This window comes from Chelmon rostratus, chromosome 12 (genome assembly GCF_017976325.1).
Source record: "Chelmon rostratus isolate fCheRos1 chromosome 12, fCheRos1.pri, whole genome shotgun sequence".
Taxonomy (NCBI): domain Eukaryota; kingdom Metazoa; phylum Chordata; class Actinopteri; order Chaetodontiformes; family Chaetodontidae; genus Chelmon; species Chelmon rostratus.
Window position 1 is genome coordinate 22,827,070 of NC_055669.1, and position 22,122 is coordinate 22,849,191.

Genomic DNA, 22,122 nt, shown 5'->3' on the forward strand with positions numbered 1-22,122 from the left:
TTAATTACTTTAATAAAACAAAGTTGAACAAAGCTTACACAAGCACGAGAAGACCTGCAGAGTCATGCTGGGAAATGAGCTGCACGCTGTCAGCTCTCCTAGATTTAATGTTAGCTCCTCTCCTGCAGGATAAAAGCTCCTTAACTTCCTGTTTGGACTCTGCCCCTGAGGTAATTCCATTTCAGATTAGATTAATAGATTATTCTAGGAGACTTGTCTGCCTCTTCCTCTTTCTCCTCCTCTTCCTCTTCCTACCCGTCCTACCGTCTGCTAATTTTGAATAAGTGTTAAACATATGTAATAAACAATTCCCCATTATCTCTGTGACTTTGTTCCACTGTAGTTGTCTGTAAAATGCACTGAAATTCCACAGAGAAAATCCAGCAATCCCACTTTGTCTTGTTGAACTGGTTTGGTGTGAGCAGCTTTTTGTATTTAGTTCAGGTTTGCTGTCTGAGAAGCCAAAGAAAGAATGCAGACTTTGGTTCATTTGCATTCAAGACCAGAAATACAGGTTATGGCCCAGTGAATGGCTGGTATTCGGAATAGTTTTTTTATTCCAAGGACAGTTGGATTTTCGTAAGCCTGGGTGAATACAAATTCTAATCACACAGTGCTTGTTGTTATCTGTCAGTTTCACTAACCATTCTTTGTGCTGGGTCCTCCGCTCTTTGTACTCTGGTAATTTGTAATTATTAAAGTGTGAAGTGCTCAATCTGATCCTTCTCCTTGCTGCTCTGCTTCACACTGTAATAGAGTAAACGTATCACTGAAGTGTCGAGACTGAGCTACTAAATTTTACCAATATGTAACCCTCAGCAGCTCTGGCTTTGTGTTTTATCAGCTTTTGTTGAGATAAAATGTGTTCTGGCAGAGAAAGGCTGTGAAGGAACATGGTTCATCCTGACCCAGAGATGTCAGCATTTTATTATTTTATTTTCCCCCTAAAGGCCGCAGGAACGTCTGGTCCCTAAAGGGAAATGTGCCTCGCAACATAGAGCACACAGACAAAGGTACATAAAACATGATAAAATACATCAAATGTGAAGTGACAACAAAAATGACACGGTGAGACCATCTGAGCTGAAGGATAGCTTGTCAGGATTTTGTGTTTTATTCACATCTACTGTGTGTCATCATGGCTGCTTGCCAGCAGAAACCTTCCAGAAAAGTTGTGGGCTATTACAACTTGGGTCTTATTTTCATAGCTTTGGCCACCATTCCTGTTGGTTTACGATAAGATAGTCCTTTATTTTTAACCTTTATTTAAAATAATATTATACTCATAAAGATTATTGTTGAGATCTGACGAAACTGTAGCCCTATTGGAAATTGCTGTTGCTGTGTTGCCAAATTCCCACAGCTCAGCAATTAATTGGAGTTCAATGTCATCTTAATGGGCTGGCCAAAACTACAAAAATGAAATCCAAGTTGTAATAAACACTCCAGCCTCTACCCAAAAAACATCATGCTTCTCAGTCAAACACCAGAATTCACCAGTGAAGGTCCTGAGACCTACAACTGGTGATTGTTTCTTACCATGGCTGCTTGAATAGACAAAATAATCAAAGTCAGGAGACCAGGAAGCTGAGACTGTTTGATGTCACGTGCTCGTTAGCAGTCAGCCGTGTACTTTCATGGAAAAACAGGCACTTATCAGATTGTTCTTGCAATTTATCTCACTGTCCCTTTGTTGTGGAGAAACTCTTTATCTCGGCCAACTAGACAACAACAGTCCACATAATGTGATGTCAGAGTTGAACTCTCCAGGTCTACTGTCACCGAATATTAATTCTGATGGTTTTTGTCACGCAGAGTGATCATAGTTTTGAGTTTCCTTTATTAAAACAGTCTTTTATATGCCATTTACTCATACTCAGTCCAGCTTGTAACTGAGTGCTCCTGAGTGCTTCATGGGCAAATTCTCACTTTCCGGTTCAGGTTGGAACATGTCGGGGCGGGGGGGCTGTTTGGTACAAGTTTTCTCGTAGCTGCTCCCTGCTCCCTGCTAAACTGTCATCATGGCACAATTGTAGCAGAGTTCTCCATCTACCTCTCTGCCTCCCTGCGTGCCTATCAGAATGACCTTGCAGGATTTGCATGGTCATTGAAGTAATCACAGCCAGCAGTTTCTATCTCAGGCTCACCTCTCTCCGATGCTTCATTCCCTGAGTGGAAGCTAGCGGATGGAAAACTGCCAGGAATCATTTTGAAGACAAGCTACAGCAGCCGACAACTCCTGTGCACTAGTGTTTACCCTGGGAAGGTTGGCTGAACATGCACTGTTTCAGCAGGACCCTACTTCACATGTAGTCCGCAACAACATCTGTGTGTTTTGTTGGTTTCTATGCTGCCAAACCGGAACATCTGGGATGACATGCTTTCCTCAAGAGTTCCTTATAAACTTAGTTTTATATTTGGATTTTCCTCTGTGTGAAAAGAAGCTGAATTAAAACTCTCCAAATTCAGAACTTATCAGCTGATTTGGACCAGAGCAAGCAAAATATATACAGGTGTGAAAACACCCTCAGATTGAACATCAGTTATTGACAAAAGTCCATGAACTTTCTGCAGAGTTTTTCTTTGCAGCAGGAGTCAGTGAGCGAGTGTGTGAAAGCTCTTGTCTGTTGTTACTTTACTCTGCACAAAACTTATACTTAATGTTTGTGAAGAGACATTATTACCAAATATTTACCCAATAAAGTAAAAGGTCTAGAGACCAGATTTAGAAAACGATGCTCATCATTTTGTACCCTCATTTGGATTAAGTGATTTTATTTATAATGCAGCTCCTTAAAGGTCTAGTGTGTAGGATATAGGGAATCTATAGTCAGAAATGTAATATAATATTCATAGTTATGTTTTCGTTGGAGTATAATCAATTGAAAATAAGATTATTATCATTACTATTACTCCATTTTCCTTGTGCACAGCTTCTCTCAAACTGAGCCCGTGAAGTCATTTTAAAAGGAGAGGTTCTGACATGCTACAGGCTGAATGAAGGATCATCCTTAGCCTGGGGGGGTTCGCTCTTCCTGCCTCTGTCTTCCTCATACCTGCCCTTTTACTCTCCTCCTCCTCCATAAAGAGGTGCGCTGTTGAGGCATGTGACTGTAAGGAAACTGGGACACGTGGCCTCCTCTCTGTAGCTGGAGGAGGTGAAAAGTATTTGAGTACGTGTAATTTTTTTCTCTATCCCTCTTCACATTCTTTAAGGTGTGCAGAGACAGGTCAATACATGATTCCCTGGTCAACAGAAACAGTGCGAAATGAGCTGTGAGGACAGATGCACAACAAAGGGGATGATGGGAAACAAGACATTTTAGAAGGGACAGTTAACGTTCTACCATCTCAGCAGCAGCTATTTTATGCTGCTAATCAAGATCTTTTACACCACGACACCACTTCACTTGCCAAGGGATTAATGGGTTGTTACTAAACAAAGGTAACAGTGAAAAGACTTTCTGTTACACAATGATGTGTGTGTTATGGTTTCTTCTTCAAGAGGAAATACAGCAGCTTTGGCCTGTTTCCTAGATGCAGCTCTCTGCAGCGTGTCGTGGTTTAACTGGGATACATGATGATCAATGAGGCTCTGGCAGGAAACACATTAGGCTAACCTACATGGACTAAGAGGGATCCAAATTTACCCAGATTTACCTCAATACCGCAGAAAACAACAATGAAACTAAGGCATGCTGTATAATAGGAGTTTTCTTTAGGTATAGTCATCCTCCAAACAGTTAAATCACGTTGAGGGGACGATGCATCAGGTTCGTTGTGCTGTATCTTTGCATCGATTGACTCTAGTTGTATATTATTTCCTTGTTATTCACCATCAATTACTTTGCACTGTTGTTGACCTTGTGAAAAGACTTTGGAGGGAATACTATTTGGGCACATTGTCAAGCTTAATTACACTCCCAGCTTTTCTAATTGCTGTGTCATTTTGTTGGTGCATGCTGCTGCTCAGCTTGCCTGCATTGCAATTATTGGCCTCTTCACTTTCTGTATAACTGCCTTTCTGGACCGGAAGGCATGATGTGTTCTGCTGGCATTTTCTTATCTGTTAAATATCTTTGTGGGTTTACTTTTGACTCTATATTTTGATTCGGGGCAGTAATTGGCAATTATTTTCATTGCTGAGTATTCTGCTGTTTAATTTCTTGTCTCCAAAATATCAGAATATAATGAAAATTGCCCATAAAAAAATTCCAGAATGCAAGTTTATGTCTTCAGATATAATGACCCGTTACAAAAGCTGGAGCAATTACAGTTGGGTCAATTCTGCTTGAACAACTTTCATAATTTTAAGTAATAAACTAGTCATGTACTTTTTTTGGAATTTGGTCAGAAATCATTTCCTGGATTTTTTGCAGATGCTCTTAAAGGTCTCATGGAAACAACATCACTACTTCCTAAATGTGATGTGTTTCCTTATTAAACAGTCGAGTGTAAACCAGTGTGACATTACTGCAGCTATAGAGACAAAAGTAGTTGGATTTGGTAATACAAGCAGAAACATGCCATTGTTGACAAATTTTAAACTTTTCCAGGAAATATCAGTTCACCTGGAAGTTTTTAAAGATGGGAAACACCAAAGGAGAAGGTGAACTCAGAATAAAGTTTACAGCTAGTGCAGCCCTTTGATTATATCTCAATAATCCAAATGCCTGCGTTTTTGTTAATAGAACATCAACACTCAGCACTACTTGAATTCAGTGGTAGTAGCTGTTGGCTCTAAATGAAGCACAGTTGGCTTAAAATACAACTGGGTCCATCAGTAAAAATGTCCTGCATAAATGTCAAGCCAGTAACCTAGTTAACCTCAATCAGGCCAGCCTTGAACTGACCTCTTAAAAGCAGGCAGTTTGATAGGATTTTTACCCTGATGTGCAACAGTGCAAGAAGTGGAGATCAATGTTGGCTTTGAGCTGATGTGTTCACTGTCTAGCCATTTTCTGCAAATTTAAGGGCTGTTTTGGGCGACCAGATGGGGAAATTAACACCAGCCAGATAAAGACATTGTTGTTTTTCCCAACTACTGCAGCTACGTTAGTGATGCCATTCTATTCTGAAAAGGTGAATGTGTGTAAAAGTGGTGTAATTTGGTGCTGAATTTTGTGGTTTGATTGTTTTAACCATGTTTCAATTGGACTTTGTTTCGTGTTAGCACATTTCTGACTCAAACCAAGTCTGTGAGGAAGAATCGTTTCACCCAGATTCAGGTTTTGCTCTATTGTAATACAATTCTCCCTCTTAAATAACACATTCATCTCACTTACAGTAATTCCTTTATTTCTGGGTTCTGTCATGATTGGAGCCATCAGTAAAAAGGCCACTTGTGTCGCGTCTCGGGCGTGACTCACACTTTTCCAGTGCCCACTCATGTATGAGGTCCACTGTTGCGTCTATGCTTTGAGTACATGACGTTTAGAGTTTCCATTATCTGTACGACTCTTTAAGGCGTTCCTCCAGATTCCAGCTCGTGATGTCAGGGCTTTGAATAGAGAACTAAGAGAATAGTATTCTCTGCTTGTTTCTTCTTCTGTCTTTGTTTCATCTTAATCACTTTCAAACCTCAAACCTTGAAATGTTTGCATCTGGTTCGGCATTTCCTCCATCCCATGTTTGTCAGCTGTGTTCCTTTGATGTCACTTTAAATGGGAACTTTAGTGGCAACATTGAATCATCAAACAGTGTGTAGGCTGTTGCATCTACAGTCCCTCTGCCTGCCTCTGTCATCAGCCCTGTTGCCATTTGACTTATCACCCACATGTTTGACTTCACAGTGTTATTAATGCTTGAAGGAAAAGAATGTGGCGCTTCATGAAACCTGAAGTGGGAAGAAACTGTGGGCACTAAGCTAAAGCTGTGAGACAGATGTGGGAATAGTGTTTGTGATTATTTCTGAGTGTCTGCGGACCTCCAGGGCCCCTGGATATTGTTCCAGGAGGTCTCAGAGAGTGTGATGAATAACTGATTTCCAGTAAGAAAGAATGTTTATTCTGATTACAGTTTCACATTTCCTATTGTTGTCTCATCATGGTCATGTGCCAGGAGTGTATTGCGGTCTCAGGGGTCTACAGCTACAACTAACAATTATTCTCATTATCCATTATTCTGCTGATTACTTTCTTCATTTATTGATTAATCATTCAGTCTTTAGAAACTAGTGAACCAGTGGTAAAAACCCAAAGATATTTGAAAAGCTGGAACAAGTTAACGACTTGTAAAATGACTTAAATGATTTATTGATTATCAAAACATATGTAGATTAAGTATCTGTTGATCAGATTAATTGACTAATTGCTTTTTATCTTAGCAAGGGTTACATTAAAATCTTGGCTAATACGATACCAAATTGTTGCCTGCTTACATGAAAAAGCATGTTATTAAAGAACAGCAGAGATTAGTTTGTTAAGCCTGATTCCAAAGTAAAACATAATAAATCAGAATGTGATCATTTGCTCATCTTTTCAGTAACAGATTTAGGACGTAATGGGGATGCCGGGTTAAGTAATGTCTGGAAAGTTTGACCTCACAGAATGGAAGTTGTACATAGCCCAAACAAAAGTCACTCAGACTCCTACAAATCATTTCGTGATGGGCTGCATTTTAAGGTTTTTGTCTCCGGAGGGTTTTTTGTAATCCAGAGTTCGAGTGGATAATGGGAACAGTACTCATGTGCTGGGCGATGTCCTGGCCTGTCCCAGAAACAGCATGGAGACAAGCATCCAAGTTGAAGGTGGCCAACATACAACTGTTTCTTAAAACATCTCTTGACAGACTGTATTTCAGCCGGTGGCCTCTCGAAAGGCCAACATGTAGCTTTGAATTAAATGAAGTCTGCTTGGATCCTTTTATCTGTGTCAGTTGCACTATGCTGAGCTCAGTGCATCATGGCTGTGTTGTGTTAATGGGCCTATAGCCTCGTCCATTCATGGACATGAGCACATTTGGACTGATGGCCTAAAAAGACCTGTGTCTATGTTTGAAGGAATAATACTGAGTTCTGTTCCTCGCCCCTGAGTTTGGTCTTAACCCATTCAGTGAGCCCAGCTGGGTCAGACTGCTCAACAGTGAAGCTGTGTCTGCTGTAATGTGATCTGACAGGATGAGCAGGGAAGGACGCTAATGTGTTCAACTCCACAGTACTGTGTTTAGTAGTTTCCAAAATTAATGGCAAGTTGTCGAGTTGATTTGATTTATTCTGTTATGATCATTGATTTGAGTGATTCATCTCTGCTGGTTGAATCTTAAAGTTTAGTTTCTGTGTGCAGGTTGATGAACTCATTACAGATGCTGGCATGCATTTGTAGAAAAAGGAACTGTAAAGCTTTTGAGACAGAATTTCCATTCATGTTTGCAGACTAGAAATTCCCAGATTCACCCGTCGTAATCCTGAAAGCCATTGTGTGTCGAAACTGAAAATGATTGACTTCGATGTCCTTCAGTTGTAGCATCAAAAAGACGGGAACACACACTGCTACCCACCTGTCGCTCTCCACTGACAGATGCAGGGACACAAGCCAGGTTTCCATCTAAATTTTGTGCGCATTTTAATTGAATTTCCAGAAAATTGGCATCAGCTACCGTTTCTCCTTCAGCCAAGCATAAAACATTTTTACAAATATCCCCTGTTGTTTCCAAAAAGGTTTTTTTTTTTTTTTTTATTTTACTGCACAAATTGAAAATATGCATAAAAACAGGTGGATGGAAACTCACTTGAAACTCACTGGGCTGAAAGCTGAAAGCGACATATAAACTACACCAGTTTTCACAAGGATTGACTGATATTTCTACAGATAAAAACTTTATCCATCAGAATAACTTAAGCAATATTACAGTCTCAGATTAATTCAAGTGGAATTAAAATATCTTTCTGGCCACAGCTAAATGTTTGACTGACTTGTTACTCTTACATAGTGTGCTGTGTTGCAACCAGAAGTCAGCGTTTGATTGGACAGTAACGCTTTAGTCGACTCCAGTTGCAAGCAGGCTGTGTCCCGCTTGTGTTCTCTAATGTGCTGCTGAATGGGAAATGAACTGAATGTGCCCTGTCTGCCGCAGAGGGATTACAACAGGCTCACACAGACACGCACGCACTCGCAGATGCAGCCATCTGCCTCACCACTTTCAAATGAAATCAGAGGTTTGGTGCATCAAATTAGGCACACAAAGTTAAACAGCATCTGACAATAAATGAAACACTTTTTGCTTTCAGAAGCCTGTTGTCGCCTCAGATGTGCAGGCTTAACCGGGCTGGGCTGATCAAGCATATTAGGGCATTTAAGTGGCTTCAAACCCGTTTCTGCCTGTTGAACATAACGTGTAACTAAAAGGATAATTCTTTTACCTTGAGAGGTCAGAGATCTCTGAGGTTGAGATAAAAGACGTGAACTGGACAGGTGCATCAGGCTGCAGGTGTTTGCTCTCACTGTCCCCTCAGACCACTCACCCTCATTTTCCCTTTTCCCGTTCTGTTGGAAGTGTTTGGTATGCCGTATGGGCAGTTCTGTTGACATTCACCGCGGCAGACAATGAGGAGTAAATGTTTTTGTCTGTGTAAACTCTCTCACCCCCTCTGCTTGCTTTGTCTGTGACATTTTCATATTTGGCACTTTGACCATGAAAATACATCTTGGCAGGAACACATTTAAACTTTAAAAGAAAAAGTCTTTGTTTTCACAAGGACAATAATTGCAGAGGGATGGCTTGCCACCACTGAAATATAAAGCTACACTCAGTTCCTGTGTGGCAGCTTAATTCAGAAGTTTTTTCAGGGTCTGACAAGGTAAAACTCTTTATTCACATAAAATAAATATTTGAGAAAAAAAACAAGAAATACTTTGAGTTTCCCACAACACCCCAGATTGAGCTTCAAATTCTACCCGTAATTGCATTCTATTGAATATATAGGACAATATATGCCAACAATATACAAACCAACAATTCATTTGTCAGAACAGGAGCTAAATGTTATTTTTTACTCTTTGTCAGCTTACATGGTTTCAGTTCGTTTGGTTTTCGAGGTCAGCTTCCTGGCTCAACGTCAAACGCTGAAGAGCAGCTGTACATTAGTAAGGTTTGTGATCAGAAGGTCACCGGTTGAAATCTCCAGGCCAGCTGGGAAAAATCTTGGTGCAAAGTAAATAAAAACTCCTCCCTCCAGAAAACAGCTCCATTATAGTTTATCGGCAGCAAACGGTAGAAAACTGCCCCTCCCTCCAGCCTAACTTCATCAATGTAAAACAGCGCTCTGCTGAAAACCAGCCTGTGTGCTGAGCTGCAACCTTCCCAGATAAATACACTGTTTAAATAAAGACACAAATTAAATTAGGCGCTTCTGCTCACGACTTTGATAAAGCACTTTATTTAATACGCATGGTTTGAAACAGGATGAACAGATTCAAGTAGCCGGTGCACAGCTCTCCAGGATGATGTTGAGACTGGCATTTAACTGAGTAGGAGGGCCGATATGAGGAGTCCCCATATCTCTGTTTCATATCTTAATCCTCCTCAGCTGTGTTGGTCCAACAGAGCTGGATTGCCATACAGGCATCAAGATGTAAACATCCATCAGTGGCGATTTAGATTCTCTGAAAGCCTGTTGTGATACGGTCGGACATTTCATTCTAGCATAAGCAGCAGATAACATAATCTCTGAGCTTTTCTATTGTTAAAGCAAAACCTTATGTTGCTGATTTTAATTATTCCATTGTTTTTACTTCCATTTCGGGCTTTTGAGAACTTTTGTCTTAGCTTTTCGAAAAAAAACTGTTGTTGTAATGATCAATTTGCTCCATAGATTTTTTTTTTTTAAAGCTGAATGTTTCTGCATTAGATTATAACATTAAATCTTCTGCCGAGCCTTCATTGGAGGAGGAAGCTACACACAGCGTACATCTCCCTCAGTCACATCCCATTTCATTATGTGTCCTGAGCAGTGACCGCACCTGTCCCCCCGCTACCCTCTTATATAATCACCTGCACACACGCACACACATACACACGTCCATATACATATATATTTATATTTATATACATATATACACATGCCAGTTGTCCTTAGCGGACCCCTCCAGCCTGCCGCCAACCACCGTGCAGCTGAATTAGCATCATTAGCTGTGACCATGTCAGGTAGATGGATTTAGAGGATTAATCATTCAGTCGAGGCTGTCAGCTGCCTCGCTGCCTGCGTTCCCTCAGGGTGGTTCTTCTCTACGGAAAAACGTCACCACAGCACTGGTCATATATTTAACTCTCAGAGTGTAACACAGCTGTTTTTAGTGTTTATTGAAAAAGCGTGTATCAGTATGGGAAAAGCTTCTAGCCTAGAGGGGGAAAATGTGTCGTCCTGCTCACTTAAATCTCTGTGGCTAAAAATGTCTGGAAGGGGTCTGAAAAACCAAGTGTCTTGCTGCAGAATTGGACTTTTTTTTTTTCCTCTCTGTTCAGAAAGGGTGACTGTGGGTTCAGGCATCATGTCCCAGCCTGCAGAGAATAGCCCTGGTCCCCTGTGGAGAGGGCAGAGCTGCATCCAGACAGCTGCTGTTCCAGACACACAAGCATATGGTCATACGCTCTGCAATCTTAAAAAAAGCACAAAAGTTCATTTCCTCCTACATTTGGGCAGTGCCTACACCAATCACTTCTTACTTTCTGTGTCATTCTTGTTGACTGTGTACATTTCCCACACAGACTCGTATGCTGTAGGAGACGTGATGTATTGCTTTGAAATCAGAGAGATGGACAAGGAGTTCTTGTTTTGTTTTAGTTTAGTGGCATCAGACCAACTTTAGCCCTGCATCCCCCCCATTCATTAGAATGAGTTGTGATGCAGAGGGTTCTGGTTTGTCTGGCAAAAAAAGTTGATCCTGGCCACAGTGCGATATGACATCAGCTGGCAACAGGATGCATGGACCAATCAAATCTCTCTAAATTAGTGCTTTGTAATATGAACGCCACATTGTAAATGTTTACCTCCCTGTCACAATGAAAGCTAAAATAACTGCAGCTGTGCCAGTTTTCCACATCAGTGAAATCCTTCCTCATGATAATAAGAACCACTGCGCAGTCGGATCGCATCGGTATGAGATTTTCATGGTACGATAACAGTCTGAGTAAATATCACAGTGTACAATTATTATTTGTATTATCATCAGTTAAAATTACCCTTAAAGGAATGAAAACACAAGAGTTTTTTTGGATGAACTATATGAAACTTGATATCACTTGAAATATTTTTTTTTAATAAAGCTAATATCGAAGGATTTAATACTGTAGATAAGCGACAGTGCATGGTATGATAACTGTCAATTTTCAAACCACGGTATAGCAAGAAACCGGTTTATCGCTGCTACCCTACTGTGCAGTGTTTTGACATTTGATCAACCTTCAATCTTATTTATTTATTACGTCAACTGTACTTCCTGGATTGTCTCAGTGGTACCTGAAACAACACGCCTCCCCCACCACCACCTTTGTTTTTGGTGCAGGGCTGTAAAAACACACAGAGCTCCACATTGTTGCATTGTTGTAGCAGTGGAGCTATGAAATACTGAGAGCTGGTCAGTGGACTGGGCTTATCTTTAAAAAACATCTGCTTACAGACAGTCAGAAATGAGAGGCTGGGAGACCGGCAGCATTTAGACTTTATGTATTTTTTTCTTCTCAGTGATGTTATTTCTAAACACAGCTGCAGAAGAATTGATTGACTGTTTTGAATACATTCATAAAGGTGTGAGTTTTTGTCTGCCATAATGATATTTAAGTAAATAGAGACCTAAATGTCTTGTACACACACTTAGCTCATAAACCCAGCTTTAACATTTCACTGTGTGGAATTTGGAAGGTTTTCTGTTAACATGCCAACATGATGAGACAAGAGACAGATCATCTTCACCAGCTTCTCCGCCTCCACCCTGTGTTGCCATCTTCATTACTTTCCCTCCCTCCTGATGTTTCTTACTTTAGACTTATTTGTTGCTCAGGGTAGATCAGAGTTAGATTCAGAACAGGACCAGGATTCCTCTGTGGACCTGCTTCAGGCGGGATCATGTACATCACTTCTCTCTGATCTCTAACAGCGTAGCCCTTTTTTCTCCCTTTCTAAAATGCACTCCAGACAGATCTTATTGCACATGCCACAAAATATTACAAAGAGGCAAAAACTGATAGAACTGTACCACCAGTCAGTCTGTTAGGATCAACCACAGGAGATTAGGTGAGTCTGATAAAGTCGGCTTTGAAACACTGCAAATCAAATTAGAACTGAAGCAAAGAGTTGATCAAATAGATTTTCTGAATTACCAGGAAATAAACTGACCATTAACACTAATAATGGATTATTATTAGTGATCTATCGAACAGAAAACAACATGTACTGTATTTGCTGGTTCAAGCTGTCATGAAAAATTAACCATTTGGGCATTTTTGACTGTTGGTTGTCTCAGAACTTGTCATGAGCATTTTTTACTATTTTTTTACCTTCATATATGCTGAATGATTTTTAAAAGCACAGTACGTAATCTCTGCCACAAGATGTCAATCAAAACAGTGAAAACAAAAGATGTAGTTTGATGGTGTTTCCTGTGTGGACATTGGAGGAAACAAATCAAATGAAATGCGGCGTTACCTTAAACAAAATTATAGATTTCTATAGATTTTAACATTGTTTGAAACATTTGTGATCATGTAAGTTCACAACTCAACTGAATATAAAATATCGGTCTAGTTGTTTTTAGACATTGTAATGCAGATATGTTACCTATTATACCTTTAAATAATAGAATCATTGTTTGTGAAAAATTATTAGCTGCTGCTAGGATGGGGTTTTCATTTTTGTTTAAATTTATCTTCATTTAATTTTCAGTTAAATCATCCAATATTAATTGTTCTTGTTGTAAACGTTCCACCATGAGCTACATGTTGAGCAACATGCATGTTTTCTAGAAATTGCATCATTACAGCGTGCGCTATTAATTATTATTGTTCAAAACATTAAAATACATGATAGCGTTTACTTGTTAAATAAATAGTACCAAGGATTCATTTTGAAAACTTTTTTCTTCTCTGTCCAATATTGGTATTTTATCTAATGTCCAATTTAATTCAATTTGAGTGAACTGAAATGAATCCAGTTGAGACTTTCTGAATTAAAAATTGATGGAATTTGGAGATCAGTGCCAGCATCCAGCCTATCCGGCCCAACATGTCATCCTCAATCAGTTGTATAATACTAGTGGAGGTGTCATCATATTGTATAAAATAATTTAAGAAAAAACAAAGAAACTTCTCTCTTGCACTATTCAAATGCATCCTCTCATTTTCTGTTTGTCACATTGCCTGTGCTGTGAGGGAACGTGTGAATGAACGGATGTTGTCCCAGAACAGAAGTGTGATGTGTGTAATGCTTAACTGATGCTTTTAAATATGGATGAAGCTGCCTGTGACGAGTCCGCTACAGTCTGACTGCTTCCTGACTCCAGCTCTGAGCCTCATACGACCACTCAGAGGTCAAACTCACCTCAGGCTGTTACTGTGTTTCCCCTGCGTTGCATTGTCTGCTCTTCCCTCCTGTTGCATTACTCTAGAATTGCGTAATTGTCCTGGGTGGTGCCAGTGTTTCGAGTGTGTTGACTTGCAGCATGTTTGTCGGCAGTTTTCCTCCCGATTATTCATCAGATTTTAGTCAGATTTCATCAGATTTAGTCAGATTTAGTCAGACGACCAGACTGAAGGAGTCACCAGGCTGTAATGGACGTGTTCTCAAAGCTTCAGGTTTGTACTCTGTGCTTACCCTTAAGATATAGACATTTATTGGGGAAAAATGGACAAAATGTAGACAGACTTGAATTGGAAATGTAAAATACAGGCGAGAAACAAACACATGAAATTAGCATTCGTGCAGAGAGTCAGTTGGAAAACTTCCAAGGCAGTTTGAATGTATTATCATAATCTTGATGTAATCTTATCCGGAAATACAGCCTGCTCATTTTCCATGAACACAGCTCCTCTCTTCCTGTTTCGGTCAGGCTCTGTCACACCTCCCGGCTGGTTTCACTGGTCGTATGTCCCACATCCAGCATTTAATGTAGCACCAAGCACAATACCAGTAACTACTTCCATCCCAAACCATATCAGATAAAGACATGTCATGACAATAACTAAATATCTACGCAAATTAGCAGGAGCAAAGCATCAGATCTGTTTTATAGCTTAATTTCACTGAGTTTCAACAGCTCAGACAGAAGTAATGAAAGTGGACTGATTTAACATTTTTATTAAATTAACATTTAAATCAAATGAGCATTTTACCCAAATCATGCTGAAATGATAATAGCTGTCCATGGCAGACAACTATTATACAATAGACTGCCTGCCTCATGATCACATGTTTTGATCCTCCAGATCCAAAATGAATCAAAGTGACTGAAGGAAAAAGTCTGAATGTCCGCCTCCATCACAGTCATTGGAGGTGTTGCCAAAGTATTATTACAAAACATTTCCTCCTCATGTTATGCAATATATGTCATTTGGCAGCCTCTCAGTAAGACACACTGTGTGACTGTGAACATGTAAAGCTCTGCGGTGGCACTTTGTCCCAGTGCAGCTAAAAATTAATAGACGAGGAAGTTGGGAACCGGTACATGTTCTCCATGTTTTTGTGGGCATGTTTGTACATGTGCGAACTTGCACATTTGTATATTCATCTCGCTCATGCACCTATTGTTTGGCTTCAGAGGGCTTGCGAGTGTGTGTGTTTACAGGTGTGTATGTTGTGTGTTTTCATGGGCCAGCTCCCTGTGGTATGCAGCAGAGCAGGTTCATCTGTGTCAAACAGAAAGGGAAGGAGAGAGGAGGTGAACATGTGAAGCCCCACCTTTTCCTCCTCCTCCTCCTCCTCCTCCGCCTCTGGCCCATCCCTTTCAAGACTGACAAACTTTGTTGTCAGGCTGCCACCTGAAGGGCACTGATGCCTGCACCTCTGGTCAGTTGTGACAGAGGAAGTTTCAGTCGGTTTGTATTTGGAGGGATTTAATGAGTTTGGTATCAGCTGAAGAAGACAAGACAGCCTAAACATGTTGGCTGTGGAATAAATATGCAACTTAAGTTATGATGTGTCCCATTTTGTGTTTGATTGCAAGCTAGTCTACATAAATCAGTTAAAAACTGATCAGCTTGCAGTAGTGGAATGTAACTAGCTACATTTACTCAGCTACTGTAGTTAAGTACAAATTTGAGGTACTTATGTCCATTTTTTGCAACTTTATTCTTCAACTCCACTGCACTTAGGGGCAAATATTGTACTTTTTACTCTATTACATTTGTGTGACAGCTTTAGTTACTAATGACTTTTCATATTCCAGTCCAGTGAAACCATGTGTCCACATTTGGGGATTGTAGAATTGATCAGTACATTCATTAGTTATCATTTTACTTACATCTGTATGTTTTATTTTTCTACTCTTTACAGTGCACCATACACATTATTACAGCTGTATAATTAAGTAAGGGTTTGAATGCAGTACTTGAAATACTTCCACTTTCAATACTTCCACTATCAGCTTATAGTTGTAAATATGATAATACATAATACAAACTGTTTACAGAGTAAATGGTTAGTTGATAATTCATTTAGGTCATTATTTTCAAAGCTATGAAACATTTATTGCTCCAAAGCAAAGAGATTTGCCGCTTTTCTCTTTTTCGAATCACTGGAATATGGTCAGACAAAAGAAGCAATCTGAGGACAAGTTGAACCAAATGATCCAAAACCACCAAAAGATTCACTGAAACAAACACTGGAAGGAGCCAGCAGGCCCCACCTGGCACTCCACACTGGCAGCCCAGCAGTTTTAGAGTGAACTTCACGTGAATCAGGACAGCAACACAGTGTACTGAATCTCACACCAAGCTCGTCTAAATATAAATGATGTAGATGCCAAAGCATCTGCGGCCATTTCCGTCTAATATTAGCTCTGATGCATCCAGTGCCTGAAGCACTGAAGCAGAGTCCTCAGTCTTCTCTCATCTTTTTTTTCCTCTGGCTCTGATGTGGTTTATCTCCAGCTGAAGAACACTGGACCAGTTGATTATTATTCCACTGCAAAGGTCCACTCGCTGTCCGTCCCCCCCTGTTCTTCACCTACTCTGGCCTGAAATAAGAAATTAGGAGTATGCTGAGCTGCCGTCAGAACTGTTGATTGGCTGCTGCAGTGCGTGTGCCCTCAGGCTCAGTGCTTCTCACTGCAGGCTAGGTGTTGTGGTTGCAGTTGACCTCTGGTGTGATTGAGGCGTCATTTATCAGCGTTTTAATCCATCAGATCTCTTCTTGACCACCTTCGCTTCCCACAACCAGGGTTAGTGATTCTTTTAATGATAGTGAGAAACGTCTCACAGTTCCCAGAGCCCAAAGTAGTGTCTTTAAATTGCTTGAGTTCTGTGATCAACAGTCCAAAACAGGAAATGGTCACATTTGAAAAGCTGAAACCAGCTCTGTGAAGTGTTATCTTAAGCTGGAACTCAACATGAGCAGCCCATGAACATAATTTTAAGCTCAATGACTGGATAAATTTACCAAAGCACTCCTTGAAAGTTGAATTTGTGGTTGCTACATGGTTGTATGTTTGACTTTTTATCAAAGCAGCCTTTCACTCAGTTGCTTGTCTTTGCTTGCTTGGGGAGTTTCATGTCTGTCCAACTGCCCAACAACATTAGCTTAGCAGATAAAGCAATCAAGACTTTTACTTTGGAAACCGTGGATGCCAAAAGCACCTCCTGCCACTTTGCAACTCCATAGTACATGATAACACTTGTACACCTGGCAGCCTCCACTGAAGCACAGTGTACTTTCAAAGAGAGCAGCTCCCTCGATGTAAGAGGTCAGCCTCTTAATGTCCCACTGTGGTTCACCGGTTTTAGAGCTCAGTATTGATTAGGTGGTCAGTCTGTTCACACCAGATGTCCAGCACCAGCTGCTCAGGAATATACTGCTGCTATAATGGAGTCAAGAGACACGCCCTGCATTTTTATCAAGCCAGCCTGGCGGTGCAGCCCTCAGTTACATAAAGACTGCTGTTATTTGACATAGCCCATATTGCTGCTGTCACTGGAAGACCTAACTGCAGTTTTAGTGGGTTTTATGCTCAGGCTTTAGTTGGATCTTAGTACTGAGAGGGTTTCACAGCCTTGTGGCTTATAAAACCAATGTACTATTCTACTTTTGAGTTGCACCCAGCTGTATCTACACTTCAAATCCTTCTCGAACCGTCTTTCTGTATCATCCTCAATTCCTCCTCCCTTGAGTGAAAGAGGTTTATCAGGTGAAAGGGAGCAGATTGCTAATGTTACATGTGAGCAGCCAAGAGTAAATACTGTAAACAGATCTTCTTTAGTCCTGCACAGAGTTTCTAGGAAGTGGAAGTTGGGCACACATGCCATCAGGTAAACAGGTTAAAATGTTTTCCGGTGTAGCTCTGCTGACAACTGCTGCCAAAACCCACCTCTTAAACATTTTTATGGAAAGTCTGTTGAGCCTCCAGAACAGCTTTGGGGGGAAATGTGGTTATGTGGCTGACACTGAAGTGGGATGCTAACTAACTGGCTTTTTAACGGCCAATTGACTACCAAGACTTCCCCTCTGACAGATCAGCATTCTGAATCACATGTTCACTCAGTATAATAGAGGAAGACCACAGAGCAGTGTCACCACTGATCGCTGCATGCGGTAACAATGGCAATGATTCGTTTGAGGAGAAGTTTTTTTCGAGAAATCTCATTACAAGAAGAGGATGATGTCTTTATTACTTGGTCAGCACCAGAGGTAATGTGTTATATATTTTAGAGTTCCTCTAAGATGCAACTTTCTTCACAGAGTAGTTTTGCACAGTTAGCATTAGCTGAGTGTTTCTGGTAAAAGCAGTCTTTTATTTTGGAAGTCTCGTGCTTTGCTGAATGGCTCGATGATAGAACTTGCAAAGTGAATTTCTCTGTTTTTTCTGAGCTTTTCGACCAGTGAGCAAAAACTCGAATTATTGAATTGAATTATGTAATGCATTATATATAATGTACGCACTCCACCTTTGTTTTGTCGTGCTGTGATACTGTATTGAACAGCAGAGTTCAGGCCTCTTCTAGTCCACTGAATATTCGATTCTCGTGGGTACCTCCAGCTGTTTGCTCAGCTCCTGCATATTTCATCCCTATTGATCCCCGTGCAATAAAAACATCACAGAGCCAGTGTTGGGAGGCCTTGGGCCACTGGCATTATTTATGACTCTCTCTGCCCTGTCGCTCTGCAGCCAGGCAGCTTCTTTGTGATGCCAGCATGAAATAATCATGACAAGCAGCCCATTGACTGGATCAGTCGTGCATCAGGGGTTTTGAAGAAGGATGCTCTGTCATTAGAGGCAGCATGCTGGCTGTACTACAGCTGTGGAAATGTTTTAGTTCGACTGGAAACAGGAATGAGCTTTTTTCTTCCCTTGTCAGTAGTGTTGTAAATCATACCCACGTTCACCAGCTTATTCACTCTTTGTTAACAAACAATATTATTATTATTACAAAATCGTATTTGGTCACCCGCCGAAGTGGCGGTTGCATGCACACAATGTTCCTCTTAACAGCATAAAAAACATTTGATTGATGGTTGTTCAGGTTTCCTCTACTGCTTAAGAGGAACATTTCTGCAGTGTGTTGGTGACTTTTTAGAGGTTTTGCTCTGCCAAGAGACCTGGTTGGACACATTGTTGTTAATATTAGAACAGGACCTCAAAAGTAATCCATATTATTCCTCAGGATCTTCACAGGTGAGCCAGTATCAGTATCTTCACGGTCTGCAGAGGCTTCTTCTGTTGCACCTTTAATTGAGTCGTCTTCAGCAGAAAATTAATTGGCTACTATTTTGATAATACATTAATCGTTTAATTAATTTTTCAACCCAAAACATTTAATGGTTCCAGCTTTTCAAACATTAGGATTTGTTCATTTTTCTTGTCTTGTATAATAAATAAAATGAATACTGTATCGTGGTGATTTGAAGACGTTACCACAAGCTTTGGGAAATTGTCTGTTTTCTGATTTCATTGACCAGTCAGTTAATCACAAAACTATTTGGCAGTAATCATTAATGAAAATAATCATTGATTACAGATCTGCCTATCATTGGTATCAAGAGAACTGTAGGGATTTTATCTTATTTTGTATAGGAACTGTCTTCAAGGATAAATTCTGTCTTAGGTTGGGTCTTTTTTCAAATGAAATGTTCATGATACCCGTAAGGCATCTGCATAGCTACCATTTAAAAAAAACCCCAAATTCTGCTGATTTAGTCAGGGCACTAAACAAACTCAAAGAACAGGTCATTTGCACACATGATTTGTGTAACTTTTAGTTTTTTTTTCTGTGGGAAAGATTTCCACAGTTCTTTGTGTTCGCAGCTGTCAGGATGAGCCTGGACTAACTGCCCTCCCAGTGCATCCTCGTAGTCAGTTTTACTTCCTTATTTCTACCTGACATGGGTCCCTGCCACTCAGTTATATAACAGCACTTCCTTCCTCTGTCCTCCTCCTCCTCCTCCTCTGAGTTTATTCAGCTTCTTTATTGCCAACAATGGCTATGTCAGCTTGAACTACAGTTATTTGACGTTTCAGCCATTTCCTGTATGCTTAAATGTCACTCAGTGTTCAGGACAAATACCGCAAAGATTAGGTGATTGACACAACGTGGAGCTCAGTAGGAACATGGCATTAACAGTGTGGGGGTGAGGTGTGCTCAGAAGGTGTTTTAAGCTGTTTTAGATGAAAGTGCCGGCCAGCTTATAGGTGTAGCTGATTTACACTCCGAAAGCTGCAAATTTCTAACATCATTGTATCATCACTGGCTGTCGAGGAACTTTTCCCTGATTATATAACAGACTTAAATACACTCAGCCATGACTCACAGTTCCATGTCTCTCTCGCTTTCTCCCCATCAGACGGTATCTTCGTCAGGCCAGGGCTGCCCCGAGTCCCCTGTCTACACCAACCTCCAGGAACTGAAGATCAGCCAGACCAACATGCCCCCGTTCCCCTCCGGCTCCCCCCTCCATGTTCTGGGTGACTGGGAGACCTACAAGGACCAGAACGGCAGGCACTTCTACTACAACCGCTCCTCCCAGGAGAGGACCTGGAAGCCGCCCCGAGCCAAAGACACCAGCAGCGGGAGCTCCAGAGGAGAGCGCCACAGCACGGGAGAGAGCTCTGAGGTACGGATCCTGTACAGAGGCTTCAATAAAACACACATTATTTCACATATGTCGTTATGAAGAACTTCCTGTGACAGCTCAGAGACTCCTAAATTAACACAGTTGCTAGTAAAGTCAGTTTTTGTCAAGAAGAAGTAAAACATCAGCAAAATCTTTTCTTTTAAAAATGGTTCACTCTCGGTTTATACATCATTTTAACAGTGAGAGAATACTCTGCCTCAGAAGGAGTTTAGATGCTCAAGCTGAGAGGTGGGGTTATAATTTTGCAGGTAGTTGTTTGTCCAATAGATAAGAAGGAGAGCAATAGAAATAAAAACATTGTGTTTGCAGGTAGCACACAGGTAGTCATATTTCAGGTGTGATTTAATTTAAAGAGGTGGGAAGCTGCTTCATTTCGACCCCTCTCCATGAATGCAAACACAGATTCTTTACGAGCAGCTCAGGTGTAAGCACCATCAGTGGAGGACGTGGGAGTCTGATAAATGTGGAGAGAAGAGTTGACGAAGGGCTCGATCTTCTGTCATTTCACACGTGAACACCTGCTGAACCGCTGCAGAAAACCTGTAACTACCATTCAAAGTTGGATGACACAGATTTTCCCTTCTGTCTGAACGTCTGAGACCAGGTTTACAACATTCTTACACTGCTCTCTGAACAGCTCCTCTGACAGAGTATATATTGGCTTTTAACCTTTAATCTAAAGTCAAACCTCGATCTTAGATGAATTAATTCAGAATCCTAATTGTACAGTGAACTGACTTTGCAAAAATGTTGTCACTCTAAACTCCAAAGTGGTTCTCACAAACATAGAATTACAAGGACTCACACACTTGCTCATATACACTGAGTCAGTGCATCATGAGTCAGAGACGGATATTAAGTAGATAACAAATGCGGCGTGCCAGTACTTTACATATTGTGAGTGCCTTGTGATTAACAATGATGTCCAAGATGACAAGTGAAGCATCTGCAAAATTGTTCTTTCAGCGCTGACAGATTGTTTGGGGAGATTTAAATTGTCAGACAAGAAGCATCTCAGAGAAAATGGAAGTTTGTTTTTTCTTTGATTATACACCCTCACCAGAATAGCTTGTTCTTGAAAAACTGCCATTATAAAACACGCGTTGTGGAAATGATTACAGTTTTGATTCACGTGATGAACAGCGAGTGACTACGCATTTTTATGATCAGCACACACACACACACACACACACACACACACACACACACGCACACGCACGCACACACACAGACATCTTGTGACATAACTGATTAGCCTGACTCATTAGGGAGTCATCTCTGATTTTAAGTCAGTCTCTTTTCATTAAATGACTGTACCACACTGCCACCTACAGGCAAACAGCAGTCTCTGCTCTCTGATTCACACCACAGTGTCCAAAGTCAAGCATGAACATGAGTGATTTTTAGCTCTCTGATGGGTCTTCTGGTTGTCTGTACTGTATTAAAGTGGTGATGGATCGTTTCTGATGATTTATTGGTTCTGGGTGCATGACTGTCTTTTCTCCTCTGTAACGCCATGGTGAAAGACGCCCTCTCTTTCTTCTCTCTCTCCCCCCCTTTACACTAATGGTAGACCACTCCTCTCTCGCTCTCGCCGTCTTTCCTTCCATTCCTCTCGCTCTCCATCGGTCGACTGCAGCCTCTGTCGTCGGAGGACACCTGCTTCAGTACCTACTCTAGCCAGTCAGACAGTCAGTATGGTTCGCCGCCGCGTGGTTGGTCGGAGGAGATGGACGAGCACGGCCACACGCTGTACGTCAGCGACTATACTAATGAGAAGGTACCGGCTGCATGGGGCTGATCTGCTGTCTCTTTACTTTGGCGGTTCCTGGGACTGCATGTGGGAGCGG

The 22,122-nt window shown here is 40.9% G+C and overlaps 1 protein-coding gene across 8 annotated transcripts in view; it reads left to right on the top strand.

The window, feature by feature from the left end:
• Positions 1-22,122, top strand: part of LOC121614615 (rho GTPase-activating protein 12-like) — a 54,199-nt gene that overhangs the window by 19,561 nt on the left and 12,516 nt on the right. For 4 of the 8 annotated variants that reach the window (XM_041948592.1, XM_041948590.1, XM_041948589.1 and 1 more), the window contains exons 3-4: positions 19,982-20,251; positions 21,846-22,052. In XM_041948592.1, coding sequence (XP_041804526.1) covers positions 19,982-20,251; positions 21,846-22,052 — 477 coding nt within the window. The remainder of the gene's footprint in view (positions 1-19,981; positions 20,252-21,845; positions 22,053-22,122) is intronic. The other 4 variants (XM_041948594.1, XM_041948596.1, XM_041948593.1 and 1 more) reach the window with 1 other exon arrangement.